Source organism: Girardinichthys multiradiatus, chromosome 1 (assembly GCF_021462225.1).
Source record: "Girardinichthys multiradiatus isolate DD_20200921_A chromosome 1, DD_fGirMul_XY1, whole genome shotgun sequence".
NCBI lineage: Eukaryota > Metazoa > Chordata > Actinopteri > Cyprinodontiformes > Goodeidae > Girardinichthys > Girardinichthys multiradiatus.
In genome coordinates, this window is record NC_061794.1 from 30,226,522 (window position 1) to 30,245,843 (window position 19,322).

The window sequence follows — 19,322 nt, forward strand, 5'->3', positions numbered from 1 at the left end:
ATTTACCAGTGGTTTTGGCACTGTGAGCAGATGCCAGGTCGTGCTGAAAAATGAAATCTTCATCTCCATAAAGCTTTTCAGCAGATGAAAGCATGAAGTGCTCCAAAATCTCCTGATAGCTAGCTGTATTGACCCTGCCCTTGATAAAACACAGTGGACCAACACCAGCAGCTGACACGGCACCCCAGACCATCACTGACTGTGGGTACTTGACACTGGACTTCTGGCATTTTGGCATTTCCTTCTCCCCAGTCTTCCTCCAGATTCTGGCACCTTGATTTCAGAATGACATGCAGAATTTGCTTTCATCCGAAAAAAGTACTTTGGACCACTGAGCAACAGTCCAGTGCTGCTTCTCTGTAGCCCAGGTCAGGCGCTTCTGCCGCTGTTTCTGGTTCAAAAGTGGCTTGACCTGGGGAATGCGGCACCTGTAGCCCATTTCCTGCACACGCCTGTGCACGGTGGCTCTGGATGTTTCTACTCCAGACTCAGTCCACTGCTTCTGCAGGTCCCCCAAGGTCTGGAATCGGCCCTTCTCCACAATCTTCCTCAGGGTCCGGTCACCTCTTCTCGTTGTGCAGCGTTTTCTGCCACACTTTTTCCTTCCCACAGACTTCCCACTGAGGTGCCTTGATACAGCACTCTGGGAACAGCCTATTCGTTCAGAAATTTCTTTCTGTGTCTTACCCTCTTGCTTGAGGATGTCAATAGTGGCCTTCTGGACAGCAGTCAGGTCGGCAGTCTTACCCATGATTGGGGTTTTGAGTGATGAACCAGGCTGGGAGTTTTAAAGGCCTCAGGAATCTTTTGCAGGTGTTTAGAGTTAACTCGTTGATTCAGATGATTAGGTTCATAGCTCGTTTAGAGACCCTTTTAATGATATGCTAATTTTGTGAGATAGGAATTTTGGGTTTTCATGAGCTGTATGCCAAAATCATCCGTATTAAGACAATAAAAGACCTGAAATATTTCAGTTAGTGTGCAATGAATCTAAAATATATGAATGTTAAATTTTCATCATGACATTATGGAAAATAATGAACTTTATCACAATATGCTAATATTTTGAGAAGGACCTGTATATGTATTTCACATTGATATGGTTGTTTTATTTGTCCTAATTACTTTGTTTCTCACCTATTTGTATATCAGTTATAGTAATCACATTTCATTGCTGCTGTAGTTTGCAGGGACCTTTGTCCTGCTTTATTTTTTAGTGTGTGTATGTGGACTAGCCTCAGTGTAATATACAGTAGAAAAAACATATTTACACACACTGTATGGCAGGTGGGGTACACCCTGAAAAGATCGCTAGTCCATCGCAGGGCAATGCAGACACATTCAGGGCATATAAATAATGCTCGTCTCTCCTTGTTGTTCCTACCCTTATTTTTTGCTCTGCATATGTTAGAGAAATTAATAATACATGTTGATGTAGAGTCATGCTTTTTTACCCTGTCAGCATAAATCACTGGCTCAACCTGCCAGTAACCATTACAGTTGAGATAAAAGGGCATCTCCTCTTTACCTTCACCTTTCAGCTGCTGCAGAGTTCACGCCGTTTATCTCTCGATGCGTTAACACATGAGTAAACATGTGAAGTTTCCCCTCTCTGGGATTCCTCAGTAGCTCCAGACTCTTTCCAGTGCCCTGCACGTCTTTCTCCTCCCCTTGCAGCCTTACCATCTGCTGTTCCGGTCTTGGCACCAGGCGACATTCAAGTGAAAACATGAGTGTGACAGTTGTCATAAACATGCCTTGAGTAACAGCCTCACCATGAAGTCATTTAATGATCCTGCCACAGTGCGGACAAATTAGATGGAAAACATGTTTTCTTTTCCAATGTTATTATGGTGTGAGGAAGTGGTTGCTGCTGCGGTGGGACAAGCTTATGCGACGGTGTATTTGTTCCCCCTCTCAGCCCTCGGGGAGTGAAGGCCAGACAGGCAGCGAGCATGAAGAGAGAGAACGGCTGCGGCGAGTGCTCAAACAGATGGGACGAATCAAGTGTCCTAGTGAGGTATTCTCTTTTCTGTTTCTTTGACTGGTCTTTTCTCTTTCCTGTCTTTATCATAGACTATTGTTTCTTTTCTGCATCTGTCATTTACATTTTTCTCAAATTTGCATTCTTACATGCCATAATTCTCTATCCATGTTTAGCCGTTTGGATCTGGTGCCTTTCTTTTTCTCAGACTCCTCACATATGTCAGTCTCCTTTTACAAGGTTCCTAAGAGTCAGAAAAGGCCTGGAAATCAGTCAGTCAGTCAGTCATTTTCTACCGCTTATTCCATAGTGGGTCACGGGGGAGCTGGTGCCTATCTCCAGCAGTCTATGGGCGAAATCAATTTAAGTATTTTTCATACATAAATATGTATGGAAAAAATAAAATAATAGTATGGAACAATGCTAGTGGAGATAAAAGAACACAAGAACAAGAGGGTATAGATGATGGATGGATGGATGGATGGATGGATGGATGGATGGATGGATGGATGGATGGATGGATGTTATGTCTGCCACTCTGTATATTAGTTTTATTCATCTGTCCATCCATAAATTGCCTTGCAAAAGTATTGAAAATGTAAGCAAATTCGGTCACATTAAAACCACCTACATTTTATGTGATAGACTTCCAAAAAATACAGTACTGCATAATTGTGAAGTGGAAGGAAATAAAAAAATTTCAGTTTTTCCAAATAAAATTTAGAAAAGTATGGTGAGCATTTGTTTTCATACCCCTTTACTCTGATACCCCTACAGGAAATTCAGTGCAAACAACTTTCTTCAGAAGTCACTGAATTAGGCAATAGAGTGTAATTTAATCTCTGCGTGTAGATACAGCTGTTTTGTGAAGGTCTCAGAGGCTTATTAGAGACATTACTTATCGAGCTACATCATGAAGACCAGTGAACACAGCAGAGAGGTCAGGGATGAAGGTGTAGAGAAATTTAAAGCTGGGATAGTTTCTTTGACATCTCAGAAAAATTTTAATAGTCACTAAAAATAGAGAAAGTATTGAACTGTAAACCTATAAGACATAGCTGAGACAGAAGACATAACTGAGAAAAAGAACATTAATTAGAGAAGCAGCAAAGAGGCCTGTGCTACCTCTGGAGGAGCTTCAGAGATTTGCAGCTCAGGTGGAAAAACCTGCCAAGACAGCAACATCTGGTTGTGCCCTCCATAAATGTTGCCTTTGTGGACGAGTGGCAGGAGGAAGTATTCCCGTTAGCTGTTTGCCATGCTGTGTACACACCACCCCCTATAGAAAACGTGGTGGTGGGCACTTCATGGTATGGCATTAATTGTCTTCAGCAGGGACTAGGAAGCTGGTCAGAGTTGAATGGAAGATAAATTCAGCCAAATACAGGGCAATCCTGGAAGAAAACCTTTTAGAGGTGGGTGTTCACCTTCCGGATGGACAACAAAATTAAACATACAGCCAAAGCTACAATGGAATAGTTTAGGTCAACGCAGTCTTATATATAATGGTAAATCTCTGAGTCACCATGTCTCATTATCAAGAGTGGCCTGTTTTAAGCCATATGCATGTGTTAGAATGCCCTAGTCAAAGTCCAGACGTAAATCAAATGAAAAATCTGACAAGACATTAAAATTGCTGTACATAGACACTCTCCTTGGGCTAAGATTTCAGTCTGTAAATATACACAGTTGGTGGAGGCATTCCCCCTAACAGTTTCAACTGTAATTGCAATGAAAGGTCATACAGATGCGAGCTGAATACAAATGCATAATCTTTTGTTGATTTATCAAATAAAATCAAAGTCATATACACTGACGTTTGTGGTTGTAATGTGACAAAATGTGAAAAAGCCCAAGGAGTATGGATACTTTTTCAAGGCACCTTCTTTCTATCTATTCAATTAGTGGATTGTGCATCTTCCATATTGAAAGACTTACCCTCTTTAGAAGTATCTGCCATTCCATTGAGCCTGAAAAAAGTATAGAATTTAGACATGAAAAAAGTGTAGGAGCAGAGATTTAAACTTGTTCTACTTTTTTTTTACTTGTTGCCCACACCACTTCATCACTCTTTTCCCGTTACCCTAGACTGCAGAAGATCAAAAGGTTGTCTGAGAAAAATAAGGAGCTGTGAAAAATCATTGTCTGCGACATGTTTGCACTCAGAAAAATTAACACCTTCCAACATCAACCAGAAAAAAATTGACCAAATCCAGTAATATTATGCCTTTAAAAATAGACATTTTCTGCCTTTCTGGCTTGTTGCTAAATGTTCATCCTGTCTCATCTCTTGTCACTGTTGTCACACCATCTTACAAACCTTTTCTGCACACACATACACACTCACAAATGCACACACACATATATGTATATACACAGGGTTGTTCAGCCCACTTTTCCAGTCTGATGGGCTACCAGTATCACCAGCAGCGTTGTGGAAGAGAGTTTTCTGACGATGAGAAGCCTGTGTTTCTGTGTCAGCACTGTGGGAAAAGGTACCGTTCCAAGGCAGGCAGAGACTACCACATACGCACCGAGCACCCGCCAACCTTCACCACCATCATGACAGCAACAAACACCAATAACTACAAGAAGAGCGTTACTGACACCAACAACAATACTGGCAAGGAAAGGGTGAGTGCATCTTAGAAAGGACTATAGAAAGTAGAACAACATCAAGAATTTCTCCCAATTTGAACTCAATTAAGTCCGCTTTCTGTTTTTTGCCAGGGGATCTTTGAGGACTCTCCATCAGCAGAGAAGAAGAAAGAGCAGAACCTGGCTGAGAGGAAAGACTGGCAGGAAAAACCACCATCTAGCCAGCTTAAAGAAAAGGAGTTGGAAAAGGAAGAGGAGAGAAAACAAAGCAAAGAGAAAGCAGCACAAATTAAAAACCAGGGGGAGGACTTTGAAAGGACCCCAAGCGGCCGAGTGAGGCGGCAGTCTGCTCAGGTGGCAGTGTTCCACCTGCAGGAGATAGCAGAAGATGAGCTGGCCAAAGACTGGGGCACCAAGCGACGCATCAAGGACGACCTGGTACCTGACAGCAAGAGGGTGAGGACATAGATGTGGCATAGAGTGCTGGCTAAAATATTCATAACTATTCAACCTTTTCACGTTTTGTCATTTTAAAACCACAAACCTTGGATTTTATGTGACAGACCCACACAAAGTAATGCATAGTTTATTATAGTGAAATCAAAACGTTACCGGGTTTTCTGTTTCTACAAACAAAAATCAAAAGTGTGGCATGCAGTGATATTCATCCCCCTCAACTCTGACTCCACCAAATAGATTGAAGAGTCAGCAATGTTAAACAGAGTATACCTTTGTGTAATTTATTCTCAGTACACACAGTTGTTCTATGAAGGTCTCAGAGGTTTGTAAGATGTCAATAGCAAGCAAACCGCATCTTGAAAACCAAGGAACACAACAGAGAGATAAGGCATAGAGGTGTGGAGAACTTTAAAACATGGTTAGTTTATAAAACAATAATTCTAGGTTCAGACATTTCATTTAGTCCTGTTTAATTCGTCATCCGAAAACTGAAAGAGCACAGTAATACTGCAAACCTGGGGGTCCCAACTAAACTGACAGGCTAGTCAAGGACAGCATCAAGGAAGGCAGCTGAAAGGCCCATGGTATCTCTGGAGGACCTGCAGAGAGCCACAGCTCAGGTGGGGGAATCTGCTAACAGGATAGTTATTAGTTGTGTACTCTACAAATGTAGCTTTTATGGAAAAGTGGCAAGAAGAAATCCATTGTTGAAAAAAAAGCCATAAGAAGTCCAGTTTACCATCCCTACAATTCTGGAAGAAAATGGGATCCTCTTCCAGCAGAACAACAAACCCACACAAACAGCCAGAGACACTGTAATTGTTTACTTTAAAGCATGCTATTGTGTTAAAATGGTCCTGTCAAAGCTGAAAGCTTAATCCAACTGGGAATCATGAAAGACTTGAAAACTGATGTATATATATGCCACACGTTTCAGAATATGCTCTAGATTGTTTGGGTCAACCTCATAAAATACCTTTTAATAAATAAGGGTTTGGGAATGTAAGGTTAAAAAACATAAAAAGTTGAAGTAAAAGGAATAAGCGCAAAGAGAATAAGAAAGTGTCAGTCATCCTTAGAAGGGCTTTATTACAGTGAGTTAAACTTCATTGCAGTTAACAACTCAGGAAAACTGTTCTCTTTTGTACAGTTGAACTACACACGTCCCGGCCTCCCCAACTTCAGCCCAGAGCTACTGGAGACCTGGAAGAACCAAGTGAAGGAGAAGGGCTTCATTTGCTGCACAAATGCTGTATGAAGTTCCCTTCTGTTAACATGTTACAACACAGAGAAGATAATTCTGACTTTGTAAAATGAAATAGCAAACCCTTTAAATTCTGGGATTTCACATATCGACAAGTTTTAAATCATTTTAAAATTCGGTAAATATTTGATTATTTTGCCCTATGATTTATAGAGGGTCTACCTTCTTTCTACAGTGACTGTAAACACACATTCTTCTTTTCTTCAAGTTTTTTTTAAAAATTATAGTAAGTTTTATAAACAATTTTGATTGACTCACTATGATCTGTTTTTAACTGGGTTTCAGAACTGTGAAGCTGTCTATTCCAGTGTGTCTGGACTGAAGGCACACCTTGCTAACTGCAGCCAGGTACAGACCCCCATCTGCAGCAGATCTATCAACTAGATCACATCTGTCTCTTGTGTCAACACCATATAAGCTCAAATGTACACAAACAGAATCCAATCCAATCTTTGAACCTCAGGTCATCTGAAATTTATCACCTCATAATCAAACTATAACTAATTTAGCAGAATCTAATGCTTAAGTACCCATATACCAGATAAAAGGAGGCATGAAACTCATAGTATATATCATAAGACATTTTTTAATTGAGATTTCTCTTTGCTTTTGTGCCAGAAAACATTATACAAAATCTTAAAATTGTAAAGCGTAATTAGACACCTATACCCATCCATGCACTGGCACAAACACACAATCCTGTGAAAAAGATTACGACACCCAAATCAAAAGTATGTTCCTTTGAAGAAAACTTCACATATTGGTGTGAATTGTTTTATATTTATGTACAGGGGTTGGACAATGAAACTGAAACACCTGTCATTTTAGTGTGGGAGGTTTCATGGCTAAATTGGACCAGCCTGGTAGCCAGTCTTCATTGATTGCACATTGCAGCAGTAAGAGCAGAGTAGCACGGCAGAATTAAAGGTGCACCTCAACTTTCCTGTTTCCACCAGAACTGTCCGTCGGGAACTCCACAGGGTCAATATACACGGCCGGGCTCGTATAGCCACATACTTGTGCTAGATGGGCGCATCACTGCCAAGGACTACTGAACCATTCTTGAGGACCATGTGCATCCAATGGTTCAAACATTGTATCCTGAAGGCGGTGTATCAGGATGACAATGCACCAATACACACAGCAAGACTGGTGAAAGATTGGTTTGATGAACATGAAAGTGAAGTTGACTTGTATATGTCACTTCCTAGACCAATTGACGCTGTATTGGCTGCAAAAGGAGGCCCTACACCATACTAATAAATTATTGTGGTCTAAAACCAGGTGTTTCAGTTTCATTGTCCAACCCCTGTATATGTATATATATATATATATATATATATATATATATATATATATATATATATATATATATACATACATACATACATGCAGATAGATAGATAGATAGATAGATAGATAGATAGATAGATAGATAGATAGATAGATAGATAGATAGATAGATAGATAGATAGATAGATAGATAGATAGATAGATAGATAGATAGATAGATAGATAGATAGATAGATAGATAGATAGATAGATAGATATAGAAAACAACGATGATTTAATTACAGATAAACAACAGATGACATTTTTTACTCAATGAAAAATGTACCAGAACACCAATGTCTATTCTAACCGAGGAAAACGTTAGGATGCACTACCCCCAACACTTAATCTTACTCGCTTTGGTTTAAATAACTCCAATGAGGCGCTTCTACTAGTCTTTGATATCCGTCTTAGGAAAGTTCGCCCTACTCTCCGTTATTTCAAGTAGGAGTAAATATGGGAGTGGCGTAATTTATTCCTTAACAGAAATTGCATGTTTTATAACATTCTGTAGAACATTTAAATGCATTTATTCAGCTTTTACTGTTAATTTACTTTACTTGAGTTTCTTGGTATTGTTAATATCAATGTTAAATATCCATATGTCCACAAAAACACACAGGCTGTCATTAGGCTGTCCTGAGTTTTTTCTCATATAGGCATATGTATGTAAACACACCCAGATCCAATCACAAATAAATATAAAACACTAACCAGCAGTCAATTACAGATCCATAGAGACGTGTCTCCTAAAGTCTCTCTACTTAACATAACGAGCTTGTTGTGTATGTTTATTGTATTTTTTAACTACCGTAGGTTAATGTCTATATTCATGCATTGTGTGTTTGTTCATGTCTGTGTGTTTTTCAGGGTGGTGGTGAAATGGGAAAGTACACCTGTCTGATCTGTCAGAAGGAGTTTAGCTCAGAGAGTGGTGTCAAATATCACATCAGTAAGACACACTCACAGGTGGGTCTCTCTGAGGAAACTTAACAAAGAGCCATCACAAAAGCCATAATATTACAAATATCTCTTTGAAAATATACAGCTTTTATTTAGTTGAACGTGCCAACTTCACATTATTTTTGCCTGCAGTCACATTCTTGGATCATGCAAAAACAAGTATCATTCATATGACATGTTTAGCATTTCACCAGCTGAGCAGTTTTCTGTGTGCATGTTTGTGGGTGTGTGTGTGTGTGTACAATGTGTATGATGTTGTGCAAAACACATCACTAAAGTGGCTGAGGTGAAGGAAATGAAAACACATAAAGCCAAAGTTTTCTTTAAGATACTAAAAGTTATCCTGAATACTGCCTGTGCAGAATAAAGAGCTAATAAAAGTTTTTATATAAAAACAACTGCTCAGCAAGAACTTCCTGAACAAAATGGTGTTTTCTATTCTTTATACTGTTGCTTTGTTTAATAAAACCACATTATCTATGGTGTTAATTTTAGATCTTATTGCTTTATGAGTTATTTGTAAAGGATATCATGCATTCAGTCATTTCTAGAGATAAGCTGAGTCACAGAAATTATTTTTTGTGTTGGAAGCAATTGAAAACTGAATGTTCTACATACAAGTCATTAATTTTAACACATTTATACATATCTTACCAGACCTTTTAAAAAGGTTTTTCCCCTTTAATGACGTGTCAAACAGTAATTGGCAATGCAAAATATTAGTTGGCATAATCAGCAAGATATTACTGGTAACATCATTGATCATCATTGAAAAATTTACTTATTTCAGTAATTCAGTTGAAAAAGTGGAACACATACATACATTTATTACCAACAGAGTGATGAAGTTTAAGTGTCTTTTTCCCTTTATTTGTAATGCTTATGATTTACAGTTAATAAAACCCCCAAATTAGGTTTAAACTATTACATAAAACTAATCAAAAGGATTTTAATACATAAATGTTATGTTATGGATTACACAGTTGTGGCTGTTTGCCAGCAGAAAATCTTTAACACTCTCCACAAAGAGGATAAGCCACAAAAAATCATTGCTAAAGAACCCAGCTGTTCTCAGAATGCTGTATTCGAAAATATTAATGGAAAGTTGATTGGAAGGAAAAAGTGCGATTTAAAAAAGAATTTAAAGCAACAGTGATTACAGCCTTGAGAGGAATGTGAAGCAAAACCAATGTAAGAGTTTGAGAGAAATTCACAAGGCGTAAACTGCAACCGGAGTCAGTGCATCAAGAGCCAGAGCACACACACGTATCCAGAAGCAGCAACCTTTCCTCGTGTAAAGCCAGTCCTGAACCAAGGACATCAGAAGCACATTACCTGGGCTAGAGGTGAAAAGCACTGGACTGTTGCTCAGTGGTCCAAAGTACGTTTTTGGATTAAAGTAAATTTGCATTTCATTTGACAAATTAGGGTGCCAGAGTCTGGAGGAAGAGTTGAGAGACACAGTTGTGAACTTGTCACAGTCAACAAAGATTTGGACAGCCGTGTCATCTGCTGGTATTGGTCCATAAGAGAATTTTAGAGCACTTTATGCTACCTTTGCTGAGAAGCTTTATGGAGTTGCTGATTTCATTTTCTAGCAGTACTTGGCTCCTGCCCATCGTACAAACACCAATACCTGGTTTAATAACCATTGAATTGGCCAGTTTACTTTCCTGAGCTAAAAAACATAGAGAGGCTATGGGGTTTAGGCTTCTTTACACAAGGAAGATGAGAAAGCCTGGATTTCTCTAATACTTCAGCAGAACTACAGGCTGACCACATCCATCCCACACTGCATTGATTCAATACTTCTTGCAAAAGGTGCCCCAACCAAGTACTGAGTACAAATACTGTAAAGTACATGGACGGGTGTTTCAGTAGGCTGACATATAAAAAAATATATAATTTATTTTTTTATTTTAATTCTAATTGTCGGATTTTATGAATTATTATTAGCCGTAAGCGATAGTCATCAACATAAACAGCATAAAAAACGCTCTGTGTAATGAATCTAAATGTGGGTTTTACTTTTTGAACTGAATTACTGAAATAAATGGTCTTCTGAATTAAATTCATCGAGATCACCTCTATATCATATTCCTGCACTATTAACGACTGTAGCTCAGTAGGAAGAGTAGTCGTCTTGCAATCAGAAGGTTGTGGGTTTGATTCCAGTTTTCTCCTGCCATATGTTGATGTGCCCCTGGGCAAGGCATTTAACCTCAAGTTGCCTACCGATCTGCGTATCGGTGTATGAATGTGTGAGAGTTAGTGAGTGCGATTGGGTGAATGTGGCTCTAGTGTAAAGCGCTTTGAGTGGTCTGCATGACTGGAAAGCGCTATCTAAGTTCAGTCAATTTTACCAGTCCATTTAACATTTTTGGTCATTGTATTGTTACCAGGTGCTATGTAAGGTTGTTTATGAATAAATAGTAATATTCCTTTATCTATGCACCTGTATCCTGTTCAAATTAGAATTTATTTAATTGCTTTTTTTTTTAGAACTGGTTTCGTGCATCAACCAGCCAAGTTGTCTCTGGTAACAAGAGTAAAGGGTTGGAGAGCAATGGATTTAAAGCTGAGGTGAGGAACGGTGCCCCAGCTGGTAAGAAGAGGGGCCGGAAACCAAAAGAGCGCCCCCTGATGGACGAGCCTCTTCAAACAAAGACAGACGCTCTCACCGCCACCCAAAATTCACCTCCAGCCATGACCCCTCCCTCTTGCTCAACACAGTCCCCAGCCCTGATCCCTGATCAAACGGACAGTGATGATCCAGGCCAGGAGAAGCAAATCCTCCCCTCTGCCACCAGACGGAGCAAACCCAAGAAGATCTATTTGTCAGAGTAGCACTGCTTTAATCATCCCTGGAGTCAGAGTGGATGCTTACCGTACACATACCGCCTGGAATCTAAAAGGACCTTTCCAACTTGGCTCTGAGTAGAAAGCCAGATCCACCATGAAGACATTAAAGATTTAAAACAGTCTTTACATCTTGGTTTTATACCTTTAGAGTTAATGTGTGCACTGGTATGAAAACTTATCACCACAGTAGTACATTTTCTCTATTCCACTTCTGTTTCCTTTATAGGACTCACATTTCAATTTCTGTTCTTACAGCAGAGGCCGTAAACCAAGAGCAAATCCAAACCCTAACATGGATAGAAGTCTTTAAACAGAAGTAGTATCCCAAATAGACAAACCATAATAATTTTCTCTGCAAGATTCAAACTGTTTGGAAAGGATTTGAAAATGAGATCATATTAGCATGGTGAAGTCGTTTTACGATAGCTGGTGTTTTTTCATGTTTCCTCACAGATATACTGTACCTGTACATAAGCAGTATCTATATCTATATATCTATATACTCAAAGAAATGATGCCATCCTTTGTTTTCAAGCCTGATATGTCCAGTTGGCTTTTCGTCAGTCACAAATTTTGCGGTGTGTTGTAGTGCAACATTGTTTAAATGTATTGTTTTTCCTTCTAGTTTTGCCTTCATTGCTTGATTTAGGTTTCTAATTCTTGTGAGCAAATTTTACACAAGCTAAAATGTTCTGTTTTTAATTTTTTCCCAACGCTGTTCCATTACACTGAAGTTGATAAGCAGTACACCCAGAATAGGGATCTTTTTTTTTTTTTTTTACTTTTATCTCTTAAGATATACGTTGATTACAATAATACATAATATGGCATTATTTAATTGATTTCAACAAGAAGCAAAAGAAGGTCTGGCAAAGCTAAATATTTAAGACGAGTGATTTTTAAGATTGTTGCACCATTGCAGCACAATCAAATGATAGATCTCTCTTAGAAGGAGGCCATACTTTGGACTCTGCTTTACTATGAAACTAAGCTGCAGAGCAGATAAAAAAAGATATCTTTTATAGAAAGGTTTAGGATGATTTTGTTACACTAGCAAAACATGCAAATCAACATTCTCAGTAAGTGATGTATTTGAGTGAATTCCTGGAAACTAAAAGTTAATGCCTTGCACTTTAACCCTCTACCCTTCTTACTCCCCTCTTGTCTTTTTTGCACTCTAGGACTATTCAATCTAGCCTGCAGGTCGTCTGTTTAACAGGAGAGGGAAAATGTTCTGCTCTGATGGAAAAGTTGAAACAAAAACAGGATTGTTAACTCCTTCTGATCTATGGAACAGGACTGTATGATTATCCTTTACAGGTCCTTACAAAAGTGTTCATACCCCTCAAATGTTTTAGCATTTTATTTCAGTGTAACCACAAACTTCACTGTGCTTTGTTTAGGTTTTATGCAATCAACCAACATGTAGTAACAATTAATTAATTATAGTATTTTTTGCCAATAAAAAACTGCATAGTCTCTCATGCATCTGTACAACTCTGCCTTTTGAGGTATAGCTCTTCCACCTTTGTACACTTGGAGACTGAGATTTATGCCTCTTCTTTACAAAATAGTCCAGCCTTAGTCAGATTTGATGTAGAGTATCCATGAGCAACAATTTTCACCTAATGCCACAGATTCTTAGTTTGATTTGGGTCTTGACTTCGACTGGGCCATTTTAACATAAATATGACTGGATCTAAACCGTTCAATTGCATGTTTAAGATTGTTGGTGAACTTCCACCCCAATTTCAAGCCTTTTAAAGCCTCTAACAAGTATTTTTCCAGGATTGCCCTGTTTTTAGCTCCATCCATCTTGCCATCAACTCTGACCATTTTAAGAAAAGCATTCCCACAGCATGATACTGCCACCATCATGTTTCACCTTGATGACGGTGTGTTTAGAGTGCAGTGTTTGATATGTACCACACACAGAATTTTGCATGTGGGGCAAAAAGTTCAACAATAGTGTAATCTGACAAGGGTGCCACTTTTAAACTTTGCTGTCCCCCCTGCATGGCTTGTGGAATGCTGCTAATGGGACTCCTTATCAACAGTTTCATTCTTCTAAGCTAAGGATGCTGTTTCCACCATTTCTACTACATTTCTACAACTTTCTCCCTGACCTGTCTGATGTGCTCCTTTGTCTTCATGACGCTGTTTGTTCACCAATGCTCTCTAACAAACCTCTGAGGCTTTCGGATAACAGCTGGATTTATTCTGGGATTAACTCTGTTTACTAATTAGGTGATTACTAAAGGCAGTTGGTTGCATAAAATGTTATTTAGATGTATTAGATTAAAAGAAGCTAAATATGTATGCACAACAGGCTGTTTAGATTTTTATATTTAAAAGAAATAAAAAAACATTATTTCCTTGTTTTTTACAATATGCACTACCTTGTAATTGTCTATTACATAAAATCCCATTAAAATACATTGACATTTTTATATTGATAAATGTGAAAAGGCTCAAGGGGTGTGAATATTTTTGTGAGGCCCTGTAACCCAGAAAGCCATAACTGGTCTTAATGAAGTTTAGAGTTTTTCAACACTTTAGCTTCAGATTTGCTATGAAAAAGAACAAAGTCAGATTACTTGATTACTGAAGATGAAAGAATATTTTCACTTTAACATGTTCAAAGTAGATACTTGAATCCACAGTTATATTAAACTTTCCAGCAAATGTAAACAACATATTATTTGGTTTATTTGTGCTGTTTATGTGTATAAAATAATGACTTACTTGCTTTCAAAAAAAAAACTAAACAAAAAGATCACAAATCTATTATATTTTCTTGTGTGTATTAACCTAGATAGCAATCTGCTAGTTTTGGATATATTATGACGTAAGAGGATAGTAAGGGTCCTTCACTTGCCACTTTAACTTAAAGACCTAAAACAACTCACTTAAAGTCTAATAATCCATCCAGCCATGACCCTCTTACTGGCAAGTTGTCTGAGTTCTAAAGCGAAATGTCAAATTAGTTGTTAAGAGCAAGCACTGATGTCAGCAGAACATGTTCTAGGAATATAGAGTTTAATATGCTATGTGTGTGGTTCAGGTGTTACCTTTTATAATGTACAGCAAAGATTCAGCTTGAATTCCTCCTTTACTAATCACACAGTGGGGTGTATTCAGATGGGGGTGAATATGTTTTTGTAGTGTGACGGGCCTTCATCTGCTATTTAGGTTCAAGTTGACAAAGAGCAGAAGTTAGAGAAGCACTGATCGGTCCGTGGACGTTTCTAACATGAGTTGTCCAGACCTTGCGTGTGTGTGTGTGCGTGCGTGCGTGTGTTTGTATTAAACAGTTAGCACCTTTGTAACGAGTGGATGTCAGAGAACGGTGACGCTCTCTGTTGAGTGTGTTGCTGTGGCACAGAATCAGTTCGTCAGCTGCTTGTTTCTCGTTTCATTAAAACATTGCGTCGACTGTGTTTACCCGACAAGCTTTTGGTGTTGCAATATGATAGTTTAGCACTGCTTAGAAGAGTGAATATTTTATATTTTATAACACCCTTTACTATCTGTCTTCCTATTACTTGGAAATCACATCTATCCTGCAGTGTGAGTTAACTGCAACTTGTTTAAAACATACAGCAATATACCATATTTAGCTGATTTTGTTGGCTTGCCAATATTCTGATATTGATGTGTCTTAGAAGTGTATGGCTTTTTTCCACCCCACTGATTTTCCTTGATTGCTTTAAAAATGCTTTTTACATTATATGAATTTTACACGACGACATTGGAAAAATAATGGTAGACCACAAAGAACCTGGTTAATATACATTGTTATTTTATCAATTTTGATTATGCTCGTGATTTGAGCTTTTTTCAGTACACAAAGGCAACCCTGTCGAGACAAACCTTTATTATTATTATTACATATAGATATGGGGGCAACAAGGCATATGTATGTGTGTTTGTTTCTGTATTTAGTGCACTTACTATAACATAAAATAGGCTTGAAAATAGGAGTGTTGTTGGAGCTTTCTAGTGATCTGGACTGTGTGGTGTGACTTTTGTACCCAGGGAAACAGGAGGCTCAAGTGTCTTCCCTTTGTCAGCAATGTTATTTCCAAAACCAAGGTTAATCCTTAGAAATCCTCTTAGACAGCCTATGAATTTTACCCTGGTTCGTTTTGTATGCTACCTACTTGAAAAGCAGAAACTGGCATCCGGCTCTGGTGCCGGTCATTATGATGAAATATTTTAGAGCTGCACGATGGCTCGTAACTGTTTATGATACATTGGTAACAGATAAAATGATGCTAATTATGTAATAAAGATTTCCATATCCGAAATTAAGCTGTATAGTACCTAACACAGGAGGAACCAACACCTCCTTTGTGTCTGAACTGTTACACTTTTTTTCCCAAACTTGTTGTATTTCCTGTGCATTAATATCCCTTAACTAATTAATAAAGTTTGATGACTAAATCAGTGTGGTATATGTAAGATCTTTACCAGTGTTGCTTTAAATTGAATCCACATTATTTAAAACCATCCATAACAGCTTAACCACCCCTGAAAAACTTAGGTCCTCCATAAAAGAGTTTTGGAGATTTTATATATATTTTTTTACCTCATTTACCATTGTCCTAAAGACCTATGCATACCCTAAACAGAGAAATTTGGTTTCTCTCCTAGGTCTACAAAAACAAAAAGTGACATTATTCTGTTTTTGAAGCGATTTTTAAGCGTATTGTCTTGGTACACATCTTTTTTCTTGTGCGGTGTCTGACAAACACTGTGTTTGGTCAGAAATTTAAGGTGGCCGTGGTTACTTGACTTATAAATGTTGCCGTGGGAGGAACCTACACACGTGGACAAATTGTTGGTACCCCTTGGTTAATGAAAGAAAAACCCACAATAGTCACAGAAATAACTTGAATCTGACAAAGGTAATAATGAATACAAATTCTATGAAAATGATCAAATGAAAGTCAGACATTGCTTTCAAACATGCTTCAACAGAATTATTTTAAAAATAAACTCATGAAACAGGTCTGGACAAAAATTATGGTACCCCTGAAAATAATGTGACCAAAGGGACATGTTAAATCAAGGTGTGTCCATTAATTAGCATCACAGTGTTGGTGTCTACATTCTTGTAATCAGTCAGTGGGCCTATATATCGGGCTACAGGTAGTCAATGTGCTGTTTGGTGACATGGTGTGTACCACACTCAACATGGACCAGAGGAAGTGAAGGAAAGAGTTGTCTCAGGAAATCAGAATCAGAAAAGCTTTATTGCCAAGTACGTTTTTGGACATACAAGGAATTTGTTTTGGCGTAGTCGGTGCAATACAGTACAAATTAAACAGTATAAACATATCTACAATATAATATAAATATATGTGCACAGTTTTAAGTGAGTGAGAGTAAATATAGAGCAGTATAAGATGCAAGAGCAATACAACAGTGCAGGTGATCATTGTGCAAGTAAAGCAGTGCAAGTAAAGCAGGAGTCCAAGCTGAGCGTTAATGTAACACATAGAGTTACAAGTTACAAGTGTCCTGTCAGCAAAAAAAGGGGGTTGTGGGGGAAAGGGACAGTGTCAGGGTGGTTTCCGGGCTTTGTTAACCAGGCTGGTGGCAGATGGGAAAAAACTGTTCTTGTGGCGTGAGGTTTTGGTCCGGATGGACCGCAGCCTCCTGCCAGAGGGGAGAGTCTCAAAGAGTCTGTGACCGGGGTGGGAGGGATCAGCCAGAATCTTCCCTGCCCGCTTCAGGGTCCTGGAGGTGTACAGTTCCTGGAGCGACAGTAGACTGCAGCCAATCACCTTCTCAGCAGACCGAATGACACGCTGCAGCCTGCCCTTATCCTTGGCTGTAGCAGCAGCGTACCAGATGGTGATGGAGGAGGTGAGGATGGACTCAATGATGGCTGTGTAGAAGTGCACCATCATAGTCTTTGGCAGGTTGAATTTCTTCAGCTGCCGCAGGAAGAACATCCTCTGCTGGGCTTTCTTGATGAGGGAGCTGATGTTTGGCTCCCACTTGAGATCCTGGGAGATGATGGTTCCCAGGAAGCGGAAAGATTCCACAGTGTCAATTGTGGAGTCACAGAGGGTGATGGGGGCAGGTGGGGCTGGGTTCTGCCTGAAGTTCACAACCATCTCCACTGTCTTTAGAGCGTTGAGCTCAAGGTTGTTCTGGCTGCACCGTCCAACAGATGGTCCACCTCCCATCTGTACGCAGACTCATCACCATCAGAGATGAGTCCGATCAGGGTGGTGTCGTCCGCAAACTTCAGAAGCTTGACAGACTGGTGACTGGAGGTGCAGCTGTTGGTGTACAGGGAGAAGAGCAGAGGAGAGAGAACACAGCCTTGGGGGGGACCGGTGCTGATGGTCAGGGAGTCAGAGACGTGCTTCCCCAGCCTCACGCGCTGCTTCCTGTCAGACAGGAAGTCAGTGATCCACCTGCAGGTGGAGTTGGGCACACTCAGCTGGGAGAGCTTCTCCTGTAGCAGAACTGGGACGATGGTGTTGAAGGCAGAGCTGAAATCCACAAACAGGATCCTGGCGTAGGTTCCTGTGGAGTCCAGGTGCCGGAGGATGAAGTGAAGGGCTAGGTTGACTGCATCATCTACAGACCTGTTGGCTCTGTAGGCAAACTGCAGGGGGTCAAGGAGGGGGTCGGTGATGTCTTTTAGGTGTGAGAGCACAAGGCGCTCAAAGGACTTCATCACCACAGAGGTCAGGGCGACGGGTCTGAAGTCATTAAGCCCTGTGGTCCTTGGCTTCTTGGGAACAGGGACGATGGTGGAGGACTTGAAGCAGGCTGGCACATGACATGTCTCCAGTGAGGTGTTAAAAATGTCTGTGAAGACTGGAGACAGCTGATCAGCGCAGTGCTTCAGGCTGGCTGGTGAGACAGAATCCGGACCAGCAGCTTTCCGGGGGTTCTGTCTCCTGAAGAGTTTGTTGACGTCCCTCTCCTGGATGGAAAGAGCCGTCCTCGGCGTGGGTAGGGGGCTGGTGGGGGGGAACTTCAGGGTGGGGGTTGGAGGTGCCAAGGCCCCTCTTGAGGTTGGGGAGGTGGGGGTGGTGGATTGTGGCTGCAGCTGTTGGGGGGCGTCGTGGGAGATGGTTGCAGGACTGTCCCTTTGTCTTTCAAAGCGGCAGTAGAACTCGTTCAGGTCGTTGGCGAGGCGTCGGTCGTTGATGGAGTGGGGGGCTTTCGGCTTGTAGTTGGTGATTTGCTTGAGCCCTTTCCAGACAGACGCAGAGTCGTTGGCTGAGAACTGGTTTTGGAGCTTCTCAGAGTACAGTCGTTTGGCCTCTTTCACTGCCTTGCCAAACTTGTACTTTGCCTCTCTGTATATGTCTTTGTCCCCACTCCTGAAGGCCTTTTCCTTATCCAGTCTTAACCTTCTGAGTTTAGCTGTGAACCAGGGTTTGTCGTTGTTGTAACTCACCCTGGTGTATGATGGTACACAGCTGTCCTCACAGAAGCTGATGTAGGAAGTCACAGCCTCTGTGTACTCGTCCAGACTGTTGGTAGTAGTCCTGAACACATCCCAGTCTGTACAGCCTAAACACGCCTGGAGATTCTCCACAGCCTCACTGCTCCACTTCCTTGTCGTCCTCACAACAGGTTTGCAGAGCTTTAGTTTCTGCCTGTATGCAGGAATCAGGTGGACCATGATGTGGTCGGATTGGCCCAGTGCAGCACGTGGGACGGCGTGATAAGCGTCTCTGACAATTATAGACAAGCATGTTAAAGGTAAAGGTTATAAGACCATCTCCAAGCAGCTTCATGTTCCTGTGACTACAGTTGCACATATTATTCAGAAATTTAAGATCCATGGGACTGTAGCCAACCTCCCTGGACGTGGCCACAGGA

At 40.2% G+C, this 19,322-nt stretch overlaps 1 protein-coding gene across 4 annotated transcripts in view; it reads left to right on the top strand.

Moving 5' to 3' along the window:
* Window positions 1-15,908, top strand: part of znf512b (zinc finger protein 512B) — a 52,624-nt gene extending 36,716 nt beyond the window's left edge. For 2 of the 4 annotated variants that reach the window (XM_047368577.1, XM_047368605.1), the window contains 7 exons: window positions 1,922-2,020; window positions 4,364-4,618; window positions 4,715-5,038; window positions 6,192-6,293; window positions 6,591-6,653; window positions 8,508-8,606; window positions 11,103-15,908. In XM_047368577.1, coding sequence (XP_047224533.1) covers window positions 1,922-2,020; window positions 4,364-4,618; window positions 4,715-5,038; window positions 6,192-6,293; window positions 6,591-6,653; window positions 8,508-8,606; window positions 11,103-11,447 — 1,287 coding nt within the window. In that variant the 3' untranslated portion in view covers window positions 11,448-15,908. The remainder of the gene's footprint in view (window positions 1-1,921; window positions 2,021-4,363; window positions 4,619-4,714; window positions 5,039-6,191; window positions 6,294-6,590; window positions 6,654-8,507; window positions 8,607-11,102) is intronic. The other 2 variants (XM_047368587.1, XM_047368596.1) reach the window with 2 other exon arrangements.
* The last annotated feature ends 3,414 nt before the right edge of the window (window positions 15,909-19,322 follow it).